General features: G+C 46.0%; 1 protein-coding gene across 2 annotated transcripts in view; it reads right to left on the bottom strand.

The window, feature by feature from the left end:
• Positions 1-21329, bottom strand: part of Znf704 (zinc finger protein 704) — a 184230-nt gene that overhangs the window by 36671 nt on the left and 126230 nt on the right. For both annotated transcript variants that reach the window (XR_013103189.1, XM_034515950.2), the window contains exons 3-4: positions 9669-9772; positions 5826-6052 (exon numbers count right to left, since the gene is read on the bottom strand). Coding sequence is in view for 1 of the 2 variants with exons in the window: in XM_034515950.2 (XP_034371841.1) it covers positions 5826-6052; positions 9669-9772 (331 nt within the window). In the remaining variant the exon portion in view is untranslated. The remainder of the gene's footprint in view (positions 1-5825; positions 6053-9668; positions 9773-21329) is intronic.

The following is a 21329-nucleotide window of genomic DNA, read 5'->3' as shown; positions in this document are numbered from 1 at the left end:
TTCTAGAAGTATGTTTTGTCCTGTTTACTCCGAGGTGCGACTGGATGGTTCTCGAACGTGGAATGGTCAGGACGACTGTAGATGATGTCTGAGATCCTTGGAGCCCCAGTACCCTCAGCTTAGGGACCACATGGCCCACCCTGGACCCTGGGAGCCCAGGGCGCTCATCTGTGTTTGTTCTCTCCTGGGTTAATTGCTTGCTGCTCTTTCTGATGATGTGTCATCCCAGTGAACGCATACAGATGGAAAGATGGAAGAGCTACTGTGCTGTGCTGTGTTTTTGCCCTTGGATGCTTGTCTCCATCCTGATCCTGTATTGACACATCAGTGCTGAGTGACTCAGGGTGACTGTGAGCCCCTCAATCACCGGGGTTGATGCCCTTGTCGCTATCCTCATTGGAAGACCGTCCTGCTCCTGGTAAGCAGATTAAGGATGAATGCTGCAGAGTTCACAGTGCAGATAGGTACCATTGTTGCAGGATATGTGATCACACTGTGGACCCCAAGGTTGTGTTATTTATTGGAAAAAACTGTTTCTAGTTGTGGTGTACCTCTGTCCTAACACACACTTGTAATCCAAGAACTTTCTGCTTGAATATTATAAACAAGATTAAATAAAATCAACCATAGGTCAAGATGCATTTGACAGGTGAACATATGATTATTAAAAAACAAACAGACAAACAAACAACTCACAGTGAGTAAGAGAGAGTCAAGAGGTCTCCTGCTAGGCACATGCACAGGGAGTAGAAGTGAGGGGCATTCAGTGTGAGGGGTTTGGAGAGCATCCTTTTGGGAGGTCAGCTGAGGAAGAAGGTCAGTTGGGTACTTTCTCTACCTCTCTGAGCTAGTAGGCTTTAACCCCAGCATCTGTAGCATCTGGCTCCCAAATCTTCACTGGTAAGATTGAACAATTGGGATTTTGTTAAAAACGACACACCATACTCGTGTGGTTTGTAGATCTGCGTGTTTTGGAGGGTAGGCATCACTCCCAAAGATAAAATGCAGAGCACAACAAATGCTTATCTTGTGGTTTACAACCACATAGCTACCGATGCTCCTGTGTTAGCTCACAGCTTCCTGCTTGGATTCAAGCTTCCCTCCACCCTCGAGTAAAACTGCCCATGGTCACACCTACAAACCAAATGAAACTGATGGAGACCAGGATTTATAAGTGCCTCTGGGATGCTGTCGCTGGTCTAGAATACAGACTCCTGAGTCAGGTTTTCTTGTGTACTCCCACTTTCTGCCAAAGCAACCCAAACTTGCTGTATTTGTTGCAGGGAGTTTCTCACATTAACCCCAAAGGTGCACTAGGTGATTGAGAGGCTCACAGTCACCCTGAGCCACTTGGCACTGATCTTATCAATTCAGGATCAGGATGGAGGCACGCGGCCTCTTGTCTCCGCGCCCAGAGATCCTAAGCTCCCAATCCACTCAGCATCAGGGCGAAAGCACAGCACTGGTGGAGGCATGTTATTGCTCTTCCCCCTTTACATGTAATCCGCACAACAGCCCCATCAGGATGGTACCTCCATTTTTATTTTTCTGATAGCAGGCTGACATGCCAGAGGTGACACCCCAACTTCAGAATACACAGAACATCGCATCTAGATAGGACAGAACCACGAATCTGGCCTTTTTCTTACCTATTAGCACTTTGGATTTTCCAGAAGGTCTTGTGGACTTGGTAGTTAAATTTTAGCCTTCTACAGAATTGGTTTTCTCCTGAGTACCAGAGTGCCCATACTTTGGGTCATTGCATCACCTTGTGGTCATGACAGGAACTGCAACTTCTCAAGTAATTGGGACTCAATCTACTAGAAAGCAGAGGTTAGGCTCTGCCCTCCCAGAGCTGGTCGACTGACTTGCAGAGCCAGAACAACCTCGCTGACATTTTCACTGCTGTGGCTGAGGAATGGGTACTCAACACTCGCTCCCACTGGGCCATGCAGTGTCCACTACTGGTGGGTGACAATGCTGCCCACACGCCATTCTCCTCTGTGGGCTGAGGGATCAGTGGATTCTATAACTCATTTTGCCTCACAAATATCCTCTATTATTTATGCTAAGCTCACTGTACTTCTGTCACAACATAAACAACCTTGGGCAATCCATACAAATTTAATCAGCTACTTCTGCAAAGTGGGAATCAGGTTGTACCGACAACTGTGGGTACGATTAAGTGAGAGGCTGAGTTTGAAAGCATCTGATCGACTGTGACAAAACATGTACATATAGTGACTGGCAGAAAAATACTCCTCAGTAAGAGATAATACGTTTCTGGGCAAAGCACCTCACACTTTGAACTTCCTTACTTGTGTGTCTGCAGGTCAGAAAGAGCAGACGGTGTCCATAATCGTGAGCCATACCCACATGTAGCGAGTGCTTGCTTCTTCCGTGTTTCCAGCCTGTGGAATGGATGTCTGTTAAAACAGCGCCATGCTCTCGCATGTGGAACAACTTCACAACTGTCCCTCGAGGTGTGATACACACATTACCAGGTTTACAAAAAGAAGGTGACAGTTGGAGGGTCTCAGAGCAGCGGTGCAAAGGCTGGAACAACGTGAGCGGAGCGTGGATCATTTGACAGGGATCCGGGGCTTCCAATCATTCTGATGGACCACTCACTCACGTGTCAGCACACAGCTGAGACAAAAACCTCAGAGAGGGCGGGCTGTGCTGACCCCACACTCAGTGCATTCTCTCTCCCTCTCAGCTCTCGTTAGAGTGACTCACAGCCTATGAAATCTGGTCCTCAAACAACCTCCACTGGATATGTGACCACTGCAAGTGACTGTTGGTTTTAAATGGACAGTAGGATCTAAACGAACAGGCAGGAAATTAAGATAATCTTGGGAAGTTCCATCAATAAGAAAAGACTGTCTGTCCAGACGAATTAGGCATCTCTTAGGTTTGTAGCTCTGACACTTGGTAGTCAGTTCTCATCCCTCACGGTTACGGCCATTTAGACCTAACAGACACAGGTTACTAACGTGCATCCTTGTTACACTTTCCAGCCAAGCGCAGACATGTTACAGAATATTCCTTTTTTTATTCTCCTAGACGGTGATGCTAGACTGGCTGTCAGTGTATACGGCTGGAGTTCCCATCTGTTATGGCAAATTCTGCTATTTCTTTGATGTCCAAGAGGTACATTTCTTGAAGCCCACTCCATGGATGCACGTGCAAATGCTGATGTGTATTTTTAAGTCACCACTGCGTTGACGACAGAACAGCCCTCTTTGGTGGGAGCCATTCAGCTCATAAAGAAAGGGTATGAGAGACTGAGACAGAAGTGGCAGTGCAAATAATTCAATGAATTCTGTAGAGACCGCTTGAGACTTGGTTTGAAATGTAAAGTAACTGTATCCAGCAACATCTGAAGACAGCTTTTGACTCCAGCCCCTTCAGGCACCAACCTGTGCCCTCAGCTCTCAATGAATGAAGCAGTACTTGGCCCCTGCTTCCAGGGTATTCCACGTTTTACCTGACGGTGCCAATAGGTATCAGTTCACTGACTAAAGAACAGATGAATAGCAGCTCTCCGATTTTCTTGCTTTTTTTTGGTTTTTCGAGACAGGGTTTCTCTGTGTAGCCTTGGCTGTCCTGGAACTCACTCTGTAGACCAGGCTGGCCTCGAACTCAGAAATCCGCCTGCCTCTGCCTCCCAAGTGCTGGGATTAAAGGCGTGCGCCACCACTGGCCCGGCACTTGCTATTTTTTTTTTTAACTACTCAAAGTAATTTTAAATACAAAAGGCCAAGGCCGCACAACACGGTGGCCATCACTGAGGGGAAGGCTGAGTCTAGAGGAAGAAAACACCTAGTTCTAACTGACCCATTCATGTCTACACGCAGCATTTTGTGAATGAAGCCTATGGTCTTCAAATAAGTGCTGTGTGTGTGTGTGTGTGTGTGTGTGTGTGTGTGTGTGTGCGTACGTGTGCATGCATGCACTATGATGTACATCTGGAGGTGAGAGGACACCCTGGGTGTCGGTCCTTGCCTTCCATCATGTTTGAGACATCAGGGCCTCTTGTTAGTTGCTGTGTTCTCCAGAGTAGCTGGCCTGGGAGGTTTTGGAGATTCTCCTGTCTCTATCATAGAAGCACTGGGACTACAGACATACACTATGGTGTCCATCGTCAAAGGGTTCTCACGACCTGAACTTCAGTCCACATGCTTATGTGCCAAGTACCTTCCCTGTGCTGCAGTGAAGCACCCGCAGTTTCCTCTGGTGATGCAACTGTCTGCTAATTTTGCTGAAGTATGTATGCTGCCTGCCCAAGCCAGACCAATGCAGCATAACCAGGTAAGAACACGCCCTTTGGTTCTATACCACATACAGACTTATCTCTGATAGGTGGCTGATTATGAATTCATTAATGCACTCTGGAAGCACTGGAGGGCCCCTGCGCTATGAGATCTGGCCACACTCATGAGTCAGGACGGCTCGCTCAGATACCCTGGGAATGGCAGGCTAAACAAGAGTTCAGTTCCATGTGGCTGTGTATCCTGTCTGCAGCGGTGCATGGTCCATGTGCTAGCTCTCCTTGACTCCTCGAGTGAGTCCCAGTATCTCGCAGAGTGCCCTTCCATAAAATGGACTCTCCAGGACCCTGCTTCTGGAACGACAGGATGCTGCACAAAGGCCCTCCTTTCTGGTAAAGATGACCTATCTTTGGGGCATAACCAGACAGAGCCATGGTACTGCTCTCTGCTGCACACTGTGACCGATGCTGAGGGAGGCAGGCAGTGCGCTGGACCAATGCCACCTCTCTGTTTTCCTCTCCACACTCATTCAGGGAAGGACAAGGTTGACTGCATTCTCAAGGCTGGAGTTTGCCTTGTTTATGAGTCATATTCAAGAATGATGACACCCAGATAAAATTTAAAAACCAGCATTAAAAAAACCCACCATTTCACATAACTTTCAAACAATGCTAAAATGTTCTCTAGATTAGTAGCAGCGTTGCAGTCTATGAAATAAAAATGCTTCTATAAAACAGGGTGGCGGGTCAGCAAGGATGGCTTAAGTGGGTAAAGGCGCTTGTTGCCAAATCTGAGTTCAATTCCCATGTGAGCCCACATGGTGAAAGAGAGAACAACTCCGACAACCTGCTGTTTAACCTCTGTATACTCAACCAGACACACAACACACAGCATAAAAACAAACAAACAAATAAATAAACAAATGTATGTTAAAAAGTCAAAACCCAGAAAAATGGTGATAATAAATGAAAAATTCCTGGAGAGAATGACGAGGCTGTGGGTTTGCATGGAGGCTCTGGTGCACTGCAGGGCAAGGAACAAATGTATCCTGGGACCTCAGTCTCTGCAGAGCTCTGCTGTCAGGATGAACACATATATTGTCAATCAATCTACTGAGCGCTAATCTATTAGATTAACCTACTTAGCTCTTCTCTACATTTTTGTTTAGTAAACATAATTTTTGGAATGGAAGTAGACATGTTTAGACATGTTTACATGTCAACTTTTATGTATCTTTCCTATCTAGTTATATAAAAGTAAACAAACCCTTTCAGGCTAACAGAAGCAGAAAAGAAAAAATACTGTATTTTAAGAGCATGTACCCACAGAAAGCCTTAGTCCAGTATTTCAGCTTCCAGAAAAGGTAAGTGTGTTAGACAGTGTATACACAGATGGGGCACACATGCCGGATGGGACACTGAAGCCTCCTGGCTTCAGTCATTTTTGTGTTTAATTAGGGAAATCTGCAATGTCTGAGACCACTAAGCCAGGCATGGGGTGAGACTGCGCACCAGGACCTCGGGTGCAGAACACAGCGCACGACCCACCTACCTTTCTCTTCCTGGGAATGGGCTCATCGAAGAGCAGGTTGCTGGCCTCTGCCTCATCGATGCCGTCGTCGGGCAGTGCGGGGCTACGGAAGGGCTTGAAGCTGTCAGCGGACAGTGGCGGAGAGGGTGTAGATGGGTTGGACTGGTCACTAGGAGCGCTCCAGCTCCAGTAGCCACTGCTGCTGCTGCTGGATGGTGCTCCTTCCTTCCAGGACCCGCTGAGACCCTCTGTGAGCACAGGGACAGCAAGTGAGAAACTCTGGGGAAAGGGTTCTAACTTCACCCACTGCAGTCACACAGTCATTCTTAAGCAGCCATTCCAGCCGCACAGCAAAACGACTGCCTGTGCTCTCAGTGAGTGTTCTACTGTCCTTGGAATTGGTGGAGATTATATAAGAACAAGAAAATAATCGTTACTTCTTGTTCACCGACTGTGGGGCTTCTGGTTTGCTGGCTGCAGTGCTTCTGAGTGAGACATTGCCCATGGTAGCTTCCAAAACTCTGGCCACCAAGCCTCCACCCTGCACCTCCCCATTCCAATTCTACTGTTTAAAAATGGCATTACTCGTATGACTATGGTTCTTGGGCTATATGCACAAGAAATCAAAGGAAGATTCTGTGAAAAATGGTAATTTTTAGATAGGCATCTAAGGCAAGTTCCCACTGCTGATTAAAACAAATAATAGGGTCTTACATTCTGACTGCTTTGATATCCCTTTAAACTTCATTTTCAAAGTCACTGTATATGATACAGGGCTTTGTGATGGCATTTTCATATATCAGGGTCATGACCCCTCACTCTAATCCCCGCTTCCCTCTACCCCCCCCCCCATTACTAGTTTCCTCCTTCACACTTGTCAGTCCCCATTCCTGCTTACTTGCACTCCCCCCTATGCCTTGGGGAGCACACCTGCAGACTCAAGCACTGTTACACCTGTCACTCAGGGTAAAGAGTATCCCCATTTGACACTGGCACAAGAAGTTCATCTGCCTGCTCTCTACCTAGTAAATGACCCTGGCTGGCCAAGGCCAGAACCTGGTCTCTCAGTGGCTCTTGGTCTTGCAGAGCATGTAGGTCCTCCACTGTGGGCACCCTCTTATCTCTGTGGTCGAGCTGGATAGCATCAGACTTTGTTGGCAATGCCTACTGACTAGACTGGTGCCCAACTCAACTGTAGGGAGTCTGCTGCAGAGATTTCTCCCTGTTAACGTCAGAACAGGGGACTTTAGTCACTGTGGATTTACTTCATCTTTCAAGATGCCCAAACTTAATTAGCATTTATATAAATTCTACTTTCTTCCTGGATAGTTTCTCTTCCATATTTATGTGCCCTGTGAATATATTAAAACTAATTATGAGGGGGAGGAGAAAAATCCCAAAATGCCTCATTAAAAATACTATTAATGTCTGTGTAATTACTAACGCAGCAAAGATGACTAGTAGACTAGCATTTGTGGGGAACCATGACCCTTACCTAATTAATTATAAATTTCCAGAAAATTCCTCAACTACATCAAGGAAAAAGTCGAGTAGAAGTCACCTAAGGTTGGAGCTGAAGTTCTACAGAAGCTGCCACTTCATGGCGGCAAGCGTCTGCCAGAATTAGTGCTTATCTGGCACACCTGCACCTTGCTAGCATCACAAAGTGACTCCGCATTTCCTTCCTGCAGACTGATGGGAGAGATTGATGGATGGATGGATGGATGGATGGATGGATGGATGCAGTGACCTCCTAAAACCAGCACGAGGCGTGAAAACCAGTAGCTTCCTCACATACTCTACCACACACTTGTTCAATAAAATCAAGGTGACAGTGCTGGATACATGTGCTGCCGCATCACCACGGAGCAGCTGAACCGCTTTAGAAAACTAGAAATTCTCACAATACACTACACCAGCTTGTAAGTTCCTCCTGCACTCCTTAACCAGGAAAACTGACACAGAATGACCACTTCAGAGGGTCTCTCAGGCTACAGCACCTCTGCATGTTAAGTGAGTGAGTCAAAGGTGCGGATGAGCCCAGGTGGGCTCTCATCTATTTGCAGCTACCTCCTAACAGAGCAAGCCTCCTCACGCAGGCAGAGAAAAAGATCACAACAGGTTCCCCAAAGTCACTGACATGCCATAATTCTAGAGAATGACATTATTCCTCCCCAAAATAGTGACTTTGTTATTATAAATTGCTTTCTTTGCTTAAAAATTTTGCTTTCTTTTGCAAACCAGTGGGAGACATCAAATTTAGAAGTTGAGTAGTTATTTTCAAAAGTTTTTATTTATATATTTGTTTATTTTGAGACAAGGTCTCTGTGTAGGCTAGTTTATCTATCGTCTGTCTGTCCATCCGTCTGTCTGTCTGTCTGTCTGTCTATCTATCTTTCTATCTATCATCTATTTATAGGCAGGGTCTCTCTGTGTAAGCCACGCTGGCCTCATCAATTCGTAGAGACCCATCCGCCTCTGTCCCTCCAGTGCTGAGATGAGAAGCATGTGCCGTCATGCTTAGGTAAGTAGTTGTCTTTTTAAAACCATAAATGAGCAATGGCGTACTCTTGTTGCTGAGCTAACAGAAATTTGCAATTAACGAATCAAAAGGTTTATTTTAATTTTAATCTTTAAGTACAAGTACAAAGTAACAATAGAAATATTCTTAATTTAAAAAAGAATTGTATAGTAAAAATGATGATTAATTTAGAAATATCCTTCTTCCTCTAAATATTGGAACTCATTCCTAGAATGTTTTGGGGGGCACCCCAGTCCTCCAGCCATGCTGCCTGGATGAGAAAGGCAAAGCAGTTTCCAAAGGCAATGAAGCAAGAATGGCTTCTTCATCTCAACGCATGAGCGTAAGCTGTGTGTGTGTGCATGTATATATATGTTCATCTGTGTATGTCTGTATTTAAACACATGTACCTACACACATGCATGTGTGTATGCTGTCTGTTATCCTAATTCCAACTTTCCACTGTCTGCATGGATCACTTTAGATGCTCTCTCACAGTCTCAGAATACAGACTTCTAGCCAGGCAGACAGGACCTGTCATGATAAAGGGCCTAGTATCATCCATCCAACTCCATCTCCCACTGCCTGCTTTCCCAATTTATCATGCAGATTAAATAAATCATGATTAGAAAGGCAGATCTGGAATGAAGAAGACAGGAACTAGAAATGTAGTTCTGCCATTTTTAAGACAATCCACACATGCCTTGGCTGACTTATCTGTAAAGTAGTGGTAACAGTATCTCTTTGACTTGTTGGTAGAAATACACTGAAACAGAGCAAGCAGCACAGACAGCAAGTCAGTGCTCAGTCAGTGTGCTAACTATTAAGGAGGCCATGACTTTCAACCTAGGAGACTCTGCTCTCTCTAGGAGTATGGACACTATTTATATTCTGTTGATATATTCAGATCTTCTAGATAGTATCTGATAAGTAGAGAGTAAGCTTGTGAATAAACTAAGTAATTCTCTTTGGTTATGAGTGTGTGGTAATGCGTTTATAAACTATTCAAACTTCAGTGTGCTCACTGGTCCAATCAAAAGGAAATGATGCTGGGAAAACAAGCTCATTAGACCCTTCTCTAGTTACCAGAGGGAAAAGGCACATAAGTACTGCACAGATATGTCCTGAAACAGAGTAAACTCAATAACTGTGAATTACCTAGGTGAGCACATAAGAATCCTGGGTGAAGAGGAGGAAGAGGCTGATGGCCCAGGGTCTCTATTTTCCACATATTCTCTTATTTGATACCAACTGTTTATTGAGAGGAATGAGACTGCTAGGAGAGAGAGGCCTTGCTCTTGGTGCTAAGGGAAATATTACCAAAGTCCATACTGTAGACTCACCATTAGGCCGCACAGGAGGACTTCGGACCAAAGGGCTGGTTGACAAGCTGGTCAATACCATGGCTGCAGTCACCTTGTCCATGTCCAGTTCCTCTGAAGATTTTCTGTAAAACAGGAAGAAATGCTGTCTGTCTGGGCTCACACTATCCACGGCAGACAGGGAAGCCATTACAGGCTGCCACATTTACTTTCTAACAAATTCTCAAGAAAATCCAGTGTTCTGAGAGTTGACTTATGGATAAGTGGCCAAGCGTACCAGGAAGCCATATGCACCACAAAGAAGAGGGTGTGCTGATGAGCCAGAAAGATGATGCTGCAGGTAGCAGCAATGCTGAATAAGACAGACAAACCGATATGACAAGTGCTGGCAGTGGAAGTGCTATGAAGGGCATCAGCAGTGGAAGCCACAGGCCTAAATGTCTCTGAGGAGTGACTTCTGAGGGGATGTGAGGGTAAGGCGGATTGAGTCCAGGAGCGGAGAGAAGTTTATTTCTACTGCAGTGGTATCCTGAGGTATGCTAGAGAGAGGAGAGGTGCAGAGCTGTCTCCACTGGGCCCTGTGCCAACAGAATGTTTCTCCTTTACTCTACGTGGAGATTAGAGTCGCTGAACACTTTCAGAAGGCCCATGCACATAACACAGTTAGTACTTGCAGACAAAGCTGAGTTAGTATCATGCAGGATGGAGTTTAGGAAAGGCAGAACAGAAAAGGGAGGTGGCGAGATCATCGGCAGACTACAAATGAAAAAAGTGGTGGCTGGGAGTGGGATGGGGCCATGACTGTGGGTCTGGTGGGGAGAAGTGGTACCTGGATGGCTCTGGTATCATCAGCACACCCAAGAGCCTTTACCAACAGGACAGCAACTAGGCAAGAAAAGCATTCAGAGGCTGTACCGGCTGGTTCTGTGTCAACTTGACACAAGCTGGGGTTATCACAGAGAAAGGAGCTTCAGTTGAGAAAATGCCTCTATGAGATCCAGCTGTAAGGCATTTTCTCAATTAGTGAGCAAGTGGAGGGGGGGCATTGTGGGTGGTGCCATCCCTGGGCTAGTAGTCTTGGGTTCTATAAGAAAGCAAGCCAGGGGAAACAAGCCAGTAAGTAACATCCCTCCATGGTCTCTGCATCAGCTCCTGCTTCCTGACCTGCTTGAGTTTCAGTCCTGAGTTCCTTTGGTGAGGAACAGCAGTGTAGATGTATAACCTGAATAATCCCTTTCCTCCCCAACTTGCATCTTGGTCACGATGTTTGTGCAATAATTACAAACCCTGAGTGTGTGTTTAAACCCGAGACACACTGCCCTTTACACTCTGTGTGCATGTGTGTGTGTGTGAGTGTTTATGTAAGTGGGTGGGTGGAGGTCCCAGGTTGATGTTGGGAATCTTCCTGTATGCTTTCTTCTACCTTATTCACTGAGGCAGGGTGGTGCCAGCCAGCGATCTTAGGATCGCCCATCTATATACCTTTGGAGGCTGGAGTCACAGGTGAGCACCTGACAGCTAGGTTTCTAGGACTCTGGGGCTCTAAGCACTAAACAATCTCCTCAGCTCTGAACCCTGGAGCTCTCACCAGTGAGTCATCTCCTCAGCTCTGAACTCTGGAGCTCTCACCATGGAGCCATCTCCTCAGCTCTCATACCTGGCTCTCATTTTACTTTCCACATCCTACTCAAGGGCACTGCGGCACAGGAACAGCTTGGATTACTGAGTGAGACAAGGAGGCTCTCTTGTTTACTTCTGGCCAGTTAACCATGAATGTGTAGGGTAGCCACCACGGTGACCAGAGTCAGCTTGTGTAAGCCAATTTCTATGGAGAAGATAAATCTGAGAGGCGAAATTTTATGTAGTACACAACACAAAATAAATGATACTCCCTCCTGGGAGATGAACATCTTCCAATTAGGGAACCGTGGAAGAGGAACAGCAGAGAACACTAATAAGCCGTGTCTGCAGATGGACCGTCACACTGACATGTGGGGAGGGTGCTGATATCATCTTCTTGATGGGATTTAGAATCATCATGGCAACAAACCTCTAAGCCTGCCTGAGCGGAGTTCACTAGATTAGGTACTGAGGTAGAGGCTTCCCTTGAATGTGGCTGAGACGGTCTATGGCTCGGAGGTTGGACTTAACCAAAGGCGAGCTGAGCACAGCCATTCATCATGTCTACTTCCCAGCTTCAGATACCATGGCACATCTGTCTCAAGCTCCCTGCCATGACTGCTCTACAGTTCGGCTGTACTCTCAAACTGGGGTCAAACAAACATTCCTCTTGACTGTTTTCCTCAGGTACTTTTGCCGTAACAACGAGCTAAGCAGCTAACCCATTATTAACCTGTTTCATCATGAAGTTACAGAAAACGAGTCTGCCTCGCTGGTATCCACAACGATACTAAATCATTATGTGTAATATAGTTCTTTCAATCCAAGGTACCAGAGGATGGAAGGAAACCTTTGAAATTTTCCTGTAAAACTTTTCTCAAAGTCTCTATGTGCTTACTCCCTAAACTGTTCCATCAAAAAGTAAATTATTTCCTTCAGTGACTGGCAAATAAAAATAAGCAAGCAGGAGCCGGGACCATAAAATTTCTTCCGTGGAAACTTACAAGACAATAACACAAACTCAGAGGCAGAAAATCCTGCATACACACTCAGCTGTGGTCGGTCGTACAAGCTTTATATTCATCACGGTGTAGAGGATCCCCAAACTCAGCGAATGGTGATGCTGGTTCCTATGGAGACGTCATCTCTAGAGGCAGCACCAGGGAAGGAGGGTGAAGCACCTTCATGCCCCCTTGAGTGTAGCACAGACTCAGATTCCCTCTGCAGTCATGATTGCAGAGGATAAGGAAAAGGAGAAAGGGGGCTTTCAGAGCTGCTGAGGTCTTCCTCCCTACACAGGGTTGGTCAGTTTGAAGACAGGCATGGTGCTTCACTGGTCTGCAGCTGTGGTATAACCACATGCCGTGCGACATGTCCTGATCAGGCCTTGAATCTGTTGAGCCAGTCTATCCATCAGCAGGGGCCTGCTGGCAGGAGACAGAAGCTTCTCAGTCAGGAGCCTGAGGAAGCAGCTAGCCATCCTGGAAACTTAGCCATGGCCTCTCTCTCCTTACCTGTCTGCCTACCAGCAAGTTAGTCTACCTCCTGGGCTTTCAAAATTGTGAGACAAAATGGACTCTTATGTGGCTTCTATCACATACCTGATCATAGCAATGAGAAAATACACAAGAATACATCGTTATTTATAAAAGTTCTAAAACCAGGATGAGAGGAGCTGGCACTTGGTACCTGGGAAGGCCATACTTGAGGATGGGAAGGCACTGTAACACTCCCTCCCCGGTTCCCTACAGGCTTGTTAGGCATCTGGCCACATCCTCCTGGGTTTCAGAGTCCCTCCACTATTTCTCTTAGCATCCTTTTCAGGGATTTTTGTTTGTTTGCATTTTTTTAACATAAGGTAAACATTTTGTTTTAGAGGTTTAGGTGACAATTCAAACAACTGAGGCTTTGGTGGAAGGCCATGTGTCAGGCACATGTCACACCACAGTTACACCAGGTTGGTGAGGTCCAGGTTGGAAGCTTCTTTCATGTTGGCTAGCTAGGTCCCCAGTGTGCTGGAAGGCGCTAGAGAGGCTTCCAGGGAAAGCGGTCAGCAGCCTCACCCTTTCGCAGACGGAAATCTACACTGCTGACTGGCAGGGCAAGATGAGCCTACAAGTACAGAACAGGACTGGGAAGTCTTATGGGAGCTACCAACCACATTGTTAGAACTGGATCCTCTCCACTGGAAGGACCTCACATGTAGGACAGGAAACCTGGCTGAAGTCTGGTGCCTGGAGGGTCAGAGGCACCAGTGGGGAGGCGAAGACGGCTGCTGCTTCTGAGCCACTGTGCTGACACTCTCTGACTCTGTCTACAATGTCCACAGACTCTGCTCCTGCCAGCACCCTTAGTGGACAGCAGGAACTGTAGACAACTGACCAGGGAAAGGGCCAGCAGGAAGTGACTGCTGAATGCACAGTCACAGATAGACATCTCTATCATTCCCTTCTAGGCTCACAGAACACTGTAGAAAGAGAGGACAAGAGCTGGGGGAAGGGGGAAGTGTGGTAGACGGAAATCAAAAGCAGCCATGAGTACCTGCGAAAGAGATAGGAGAGGGGAGGGGCTGGCAGGCCCACCCCCTCCAAGGCTCCAACAGTTGTTGGAAGACGAGGAGACTTTTTCCTAGTGTTAAACCACTGGTAAGATACTCATGCTCCAGTCAATAACCTCTTGCTCATGCCTCTTAAGTGCCCCCAGTGATTGTCTCACCAAAATAAATACATATGTCAATTTTTAAATCTAGAAAAGGACAAAAACCACATTGAAGCAGAAGTGGGGCTTTCTGGGAAGAATGTATCTAGGGCTGGGGAAGTCAATGTGGCGTAAACACGATCCACATACACTACACATGGACCAAATGTTATCATGAAATCTGTTATCCATGTAACTACTAACTGCTAATAAAACATTAAAAATCAAAAAAACAAAAAGCTGGTTTATGTAGATTTTAAAATGAGAAACAATAGAGAGCATACCACTATAAACTATAAATTTATTTTTACATATCACTTTCAACTATGCATTTATTTTTTTACAATGCTGAAACTACTAGTACATTTCAAAGTAATTACTGATCCTCATAAAGCAGATTTCTGAGGAGAAGGGGGGAGGGGGAGGGAATGAAGGAGGGGGGAGAAGGAGGAAGAAGAAGAGGAGGAGGAGGAGGAGGAAGAGGAGGACGACAACGACCACCACTGCGATAACGACAGATTAGTGTAAGCAAGTATTCTTTATGTTGTTTAGCTTTTGCAGAGTTTGGACTAGGGTCTCATTATGTTTTCCTTGCCAGCTTAAAACTTACTGTGTAGATAGGCTGGCCCTGAACACTGCTGCAATCCCCCTGCCTCTGCCTCCAGAGTGCACAGATCATAGGTGCATGCTACTGCCCCTAGATAACCAGAGTGTTTTCATCTGGACTACCTTCACACCTCCCACTAGTTACTGGAGGTCACCACCATCAACAAAATCAAAGGAGTATATGGTTAATGATCACTTAACCCAGATTTCTCAACAAGATTTTGGATCAAGCTATCGGATGCTACAGTCTTGTGCTGAGTGGTGTTTTGTTTTTTCTTTGTTAATTTCTTTTTGTACTGTACTATCTAATTACTGATTAATTAGTGCTGCAGATCAAAGCCTTATAATTAACACTAAGAGATGACACATGAAGTAGGATCTTCTACACTTGGGGAAAATTGCTGCAAAGACTTCTGGTAGACTTAGAGCAGCTAGCAGGGGCACTTGGTGTTCTAATACATACCTTCTCTTAATTTGAAATTGAATTGACTATTACAAGCCACACCAACCCCACATAAAGACAGAGACCCAACTAAAAGATAATTTCTCCTCCACATTCAACTGAGTTTTATGGAACGTAGCAATACTTAGGATTATTGTTATAGGAAGAGTAATCTTCATCGCTATTTCATATATCATCCAGGCAAAGGAAGATGGTGTTACACCCTAGGGTGTCACAAACAATATTTATCTACAATTAAAGTGTTGCAGTAAGAACTAGAAATAAAGATGAATAATACCTTTCTTAAATTAGTACAAATCTAGTTCCTGTCAGCTACTAAAATCTGTTGTCTAGACTGAAGCCAATCAGTTCTTTTGCTTTCAGTGCTGGGCTCAAACCCAGAGCCTGTACATGTGAGAGAAGAGTTCAGTCGCAGCAGAGCCTCGTGAGTACCTGGAAACAAGGTCTAGAACTGAAAACCTTCTAGGGAAGCTGACAAACCCACACCCAGCCTTGGAATCCAGGAAAGGTTAACTAAGAATTTGGGAAATCATATTTGGTAGCCATTCATGTGATTAGGCACAAAAGCTTCTTCTTCTTTTTTTTTTTTTTTTTTTTTTTTTTAATAGGCATCTTCTAAGAAAATGGGTGTAGTGGTGGTTTGAATAAGCATGACCCCCGATATATCTGAGTGCTTACTCATCAGGGACTAGCACTACTTGAGGAGGATCCGGAGGTGTGGCCTTGCTGGAGTGGGTGTGGCCTTGCTGGAGTGGGTGTGGCCTTGTTAAAGTGAGGTTTCACAAGCCCACAGTAGTAGGCCAGTGGCTCTCTTCCTGCTGCATATGGATCCCAGCTACTTCTCAAGTGTCATGTGCACCAGCATGCCGTCATGGCCATGCTCCTCTTTCATGGAACTAAACCTCGGAAACTATGCACGCTCTAGTTACATGCTTTTTATAAAAGTTGCTGTGGTCATGATCTCTTCACAACAACAGAGCAGTGACTAGGAAGGATGCTAACATCTCTAATGTAGGCACTGTCCACCTAGTTTTCCTGAGATAGGGTCTCTCAGCTGGAAGTTGAGAGACCCAAACCCAAATTACTGAAAATAATGAACAATTGTTTAACAGTCCTGGGGACAGAGAAATGCCTTCTCTGGAGTCTCTTTTGCTTACGGGATGGAGTCCAAAGTCCCACATGACAGAATTTGGTCCCTGTAACCTGAGGCAGTTACAGTGCAGTGCATGATGCTTTTTCAAGGCTGGAGAGTCCTCCCTAAAGTAGTCAGACTCCCTCTTCCCTAGGTCTTGACTCCAGCCCTGCCCCCTGCTGGAAACTAGCTCTCCCTCTTCTTATCCACCTGCCCTCAGCATCAGTTCAGTACTACTGCGTGAAGCTGCCTTTTCCCAGCTGCTCGGTGCTGTGCCAATGTCTTCATGGTGTATAGAAAGCTTCTTTCATTTCAAATATTTGCTCTCTGTCCCTGCATATGCCAGGGCTCACTCCGACTTGGATCTCTCCAGCTCTTGACGTACCCAAAACCCCTTGCTTGGGTAAGTTCTTCATGAAGGTTTTGGGGACACTGCTAATGACCGTCACCGAGGGGTGATAGGCAGAGAGACCAAAACATCTAGAAGGCTCGTGTGGGTACCCACTCTTACGTTGTTGTCACCTTGTTGGACTTGAGGGATTCTTTACTTCCGTCTTGTGAAAAGCAAAGGTTTTTAGCTTTTAAGCAGATCACCCCTGCAAATAGTTTTCTACTGGCCCTAATAAACAAACAAATAACAAACACCAAGCTAGCCAGCTAAGGCAAAATTATTTTTCTCCAGTGTATGTGATAAATTTTCTATATTTACAAAGCCTCATGGATTCATTGGTAAACTCTAAATCTCAGCAAGAACATTATTAAATCAGAAGTCTCAAATCCTCTGAAAACATCTCTGTCATTAGCTGGAGTCTCAGAGAGCAGAGCTTGGAGAAGCATCTCCAACATTCCTCAGAGGTTTGCACTGCGCAGGTCTAAAGCTCTCTGACCACAGCCCACCTGGTCCTCAGGAGTCATACTTAAACCACTCTTCAACCACATTCTCTCTGAACATGTGACCACAACCAGGCTGCTGCTTACACACCGTGTGGTAACAAACAAGACCAGAGAGAATGTGACAAATCGCTGAATTTATTTTCACAGCGGTGCTTTGTGGGTCTCCATGTATATGTATCTGAGTCTGTGTGCGTTGGTGTCATGTGTTGCGCAGTGCTTGCAACTGGGGAACAATCACGTCTATCTGGGTCCTGTTTGTACTTGTGCATGCGTCTGTGTGCATGTATGTATCTCTGTGTGAGCTGGTGACCTTGTTGAGTATCTGGGTGTGCCCATGTGTTTGAGTCCTGTATGTATGTGAGTCCACTTCTATTTCTGTTCATTTGGGAGATTACTGTCCCTGGCTCTGCTTCCAGGAGCAGCCAGCCTTTCCCTTCCTTTCTAGTTTCTCCCCATCCCATTGAGGGTGTGCCCGCTATCCTCAAAAGTCCACGAAAGGCCACAACTCTCTCCAGGAACCTCTTGGCTGGGCTGCCTCTGACCAGGCTGCTGTTTGGGCTGTCAGCCAGCTGTCCCACAGTCCTGCCTTGTCAGCAGGGCCTGCCACTCACTCAGGAGCAGCAGGGTCTACTGTAATGGGAAGGCAGAGCCCGGTGTCATTCAGGAAGCCTGAAGTCATCATCTCCTTGCTCAGTAATGTCCCAGTTATCCTTGAGGTGAAACTGTTATCAAAGTTGCATCTCTCACTCACGTGCATGGCAGGTCAGCCCTGATGTACTGTGCGGCTCATTATGTTATTACCTGGGGGCCTCAAACCTACGTGTGTCTGACTAATGTAAGGAGCTGTTAGCCACTTCATGGTGATAATTACTTTATGCAGGAAATTGGGAGAAAACAAGTCTAGTGTTTGCTGGTTTGCCAACATAAGAACTATGGATAAAGTCCCTGTCTGTCCCCTAGACAAAAGCAAACAAAAAACAAAACCCAAGTAGGCTTAACAAGACAGCCTTTCTTACTTCTGCTGCCTCCCCTACCTGTAACAGTAGCTACTCTGCAGACAACACACTGAGTGCCCCTCCTAGGCATGGTTAGCGGCATTTCCCTTTCTGGCTCCGTGAAGAGACCAATCACTGTTCCGACCATGCCACGTCATGAGTGAGACCCACACTCCATCTAAAAGGCGACTCTGCAGCCATGGCTGCCCAGGTACCAGGAGAGGACTGGGAATGCACTCCATGGCTGAGGCGCTGCCCTTCAGAGTGACTTCCTGAGCTGGAAACAGAACTGCAGGCTGCAGTCAGGTGGGCTCACTCCTTGACATGCCCTGTGTGTGTGTGTGTGTGTGTGTGTGTGTGTGTGTGTGTGTGTGTGTGCGCGCGTGCACGCCAGAGTCAGTCCCTCACTTCTTCACACTCCCTGGTGGGGGTGTGTGTGTGCCAGAGTCAGTCCCTCACTTCTTCACACTCCCTGGTGGGTGTGGGTGTGTGTGCCAGAGTCAGTCCCTCACTTCTTCACACTCCCTGGTGGTGGTGGTGGGGGGTGCCAGAGTCAGTCCCTCACTCTTTCACACTCCCTGGGGTGGCACAGAGTCAGTCCCTCACTCCTTCACACTCCCTGGGGTGGCACAGAGTCAGTCCCTCACTCCTTCACACTCCCTGGGGTGGCACAGAGTCAGTTCCTCACTCCTTCACACTCCCTGGTTGGGGGGGGGGGTGCCAGAGTCAGTCCCTCACTCCTTCACACTCCCTGGTTGGGGGGGGGGTGCCAGAGTCAGTCCCTCACTCCTTCACACTCCCTGGGGTGGCACAGAGTCAGTCTCTTACTCCTTCACACACCCTGAGGGAGGTGCCAGAGTCAGTCCCTCCCAAGGCACTGTAACTTTCATATCTGGCTTCAAAAAGGAAAGGTATAATCCTCAAAAAATGCCTGTGTCTTCTTTGAAGACATAGAAAATATTTATTGTAAATGGAAGATGCTAGATTTTTATACATACTACTTTAAACTGCCTGTGTATACCGATGTCACTGCCACCTTCTACTAAGAAACAGACTTGGTGACTTTTGTAAAGGAAACTCAGCCAGTTGGCCAGGCCTGTCCAAGGAGTGACCTACTGTGACCCTCAGATAACACACTGGTGCTTCCTCTTGACCACTAACACACTTGCTTCTGACCGTTTCTCTATTTGGGGACAGGATCTCACTATGTGGCTCTGACTGGCCTGGACCCTCTGTAGCGCAGGCTCATTCTGTGCTCAGAGATCTGCTTCTACATCCTGAGTACCAGAGATACAGGCACATGGCATCATACCTTGCCCATGGCTTGGTTTTCAACTGGAGGCATAGACATAATTTTCTGTGACAGAAATATTTATGTGAACTAAAATGCAATTTATTTCAGATTCTATTTTTAAATTTGCTAACAATTTAAAATTATGTTACAACGAAAAACATTTCTTTCTATTACATATGTGTGGCTTGGTCTACATTCGTTAGAGCATAGTTAGTATTTAAAAGTTGGAGTCAAGCTGATGGTAGCCCGTACCTTTAACCCCAGGACTCAGAAAGAAGAGGCTAGCCTGGTCCTACAGAGAGGGTTTCAGGATAGCCGGGGATGCACACAGAAACTCTTGTCTCCAAAAAAAAAAAAAAAAAAATCCTAAGAAAACAAAGAAGTCAACAGCAAGCTGATCATCCATTATGAAGCCCTCTTCCTTTGTCTGAGATAAGCTATCACTATATAGTCCTGGTAGACTAGACTGGCCTCAAACTCACAGATGACTCACTGCCTTTACCTCTCTAGTTATATGATTAAAGGTGGCAGCCAGCTGGTATTTACTTTTAAAATCATTTTTGATAGTATTCTCATAATGTATTTAACACATTTGTATTCTTTAAAGCCACACTTTATTTTAGGTAGAGCAATAGGCTTTTCCTGTTAAATAACACCATAATAGAATGGTTTCATAGAGCTTTAGACAGAAGAAAAGGGGGAAACTTTCAAACTTTCAACCCCCTCCCTCAAAACAAAGTTTTTAAATCTCCTTTTCTAGATGGGCTAAGGTAACAGAGACACTCCAAGGCTAGTCCCATCTGCTTCTTAGTGCACTGTCTGTCAGTGGAACTGAGAAGAGAGCCTGACTTTCAGTCTGCCTCAGTGGAATGCCACGCGTGGACGAGAGTGCAAGGATGCTTCCTGACACTTCAATACCCAGACACTTGAATCCACACATCCTCCTCAAATCCAGATCCTGATCTACTATGTATACATACATAAACAGAGGCATGTATAAGTATGGAAACATTTGGAAAGGAGACCCAAGGAGGGTCAAACCAGATGACAACCTGTCAGGGGCAGCCTTGCTTATACAGTGAAGGCCTAAAATCAGCCATAGGCCTGATATACATGCCTGCTAACACAAAGTCTTAGGTCTCTGTGGAAAAACACTGCAACAGATAGCTATAAGATATTGTAAACAGGCAGCTTTGGTGGAAGTTTACCAGCCTGGATAAGAACAAGTAGTCATAGGTCTTGTGGATAGTCATAGATCTTGGGTAGCCTTGGTGGATAGTACCAACTTAGATAAGGACAAGTGAATCATAGGCGGAGTCATAGTGACCTGTCCCCTGAACCTTCACCTAGCTGATACTCTGTTCAGGAAGATATCTGTACTCCCCCTGAACACCTACGCTCCTGCATCAGCCCCTTCCCCACAGCCTGCCTCTATGTGCATATAACCCCTGTGTGAAAAAGGTAAAATCAGTGGTTTGATCAGCCTATAGACAAGCCGCTGTTCTTTGCGTTCGCCTGTCCCCCATCTTCTCTTTCGGGTGATCTCCCTGGACCCTTGTTCAATGCCCTGCTGGACAGGACAACAACCAGTGGTGTGAAAGCACACAAGAGGATCTAAAGCATGTTTGCCTGACGAAATTTCAGCCCCACTCCTGCGCTCCCATACCCTACCGCTGATACTTGATTTATGCTGTTTAGTTGAACCCTATGAAATTGCCAGAATTTAATTACCTCTATGTTAATTTCATAAGGCTGAACCTGATCATTTTCATGTGTTTTTTTTTTTGTGTGTGTGTGTGTGCAAGTGCATGTTTGTGAGAACACACATGTACTCTGTGTGCATTTGGAGGCCGGAGGCCAGCCTTTGGGCCTTTCTTAGGAGCCACACACCTTGTTCTTTGAGGCAGAGTCTCTTACTGGCCTGGAGATTCCTAGGTAGGCTATAGTGGCTGGCCAACAAGCCCAGGGATCATAGCCCATA

This window comes from Arvicanthis niloticus, chromosome 13, assembly GCF_011762505.2.
Source record: "Arvicanthis niloticus isolate mArvNil1 chromosome 13, mArvNil1.pat.X, whole genome shotgun sequence".
Lineage (NCBI taxonomy): Eukaryota > Metazoa > Chordata > Mammalia > Rodentia > Muridae > Arvicanthis > Arvicanthis niloticus.
Note: the sequence above shows the minus strand (reverse complement) of the source record. Positions and strands in the feature narration are given on the sequence as shown.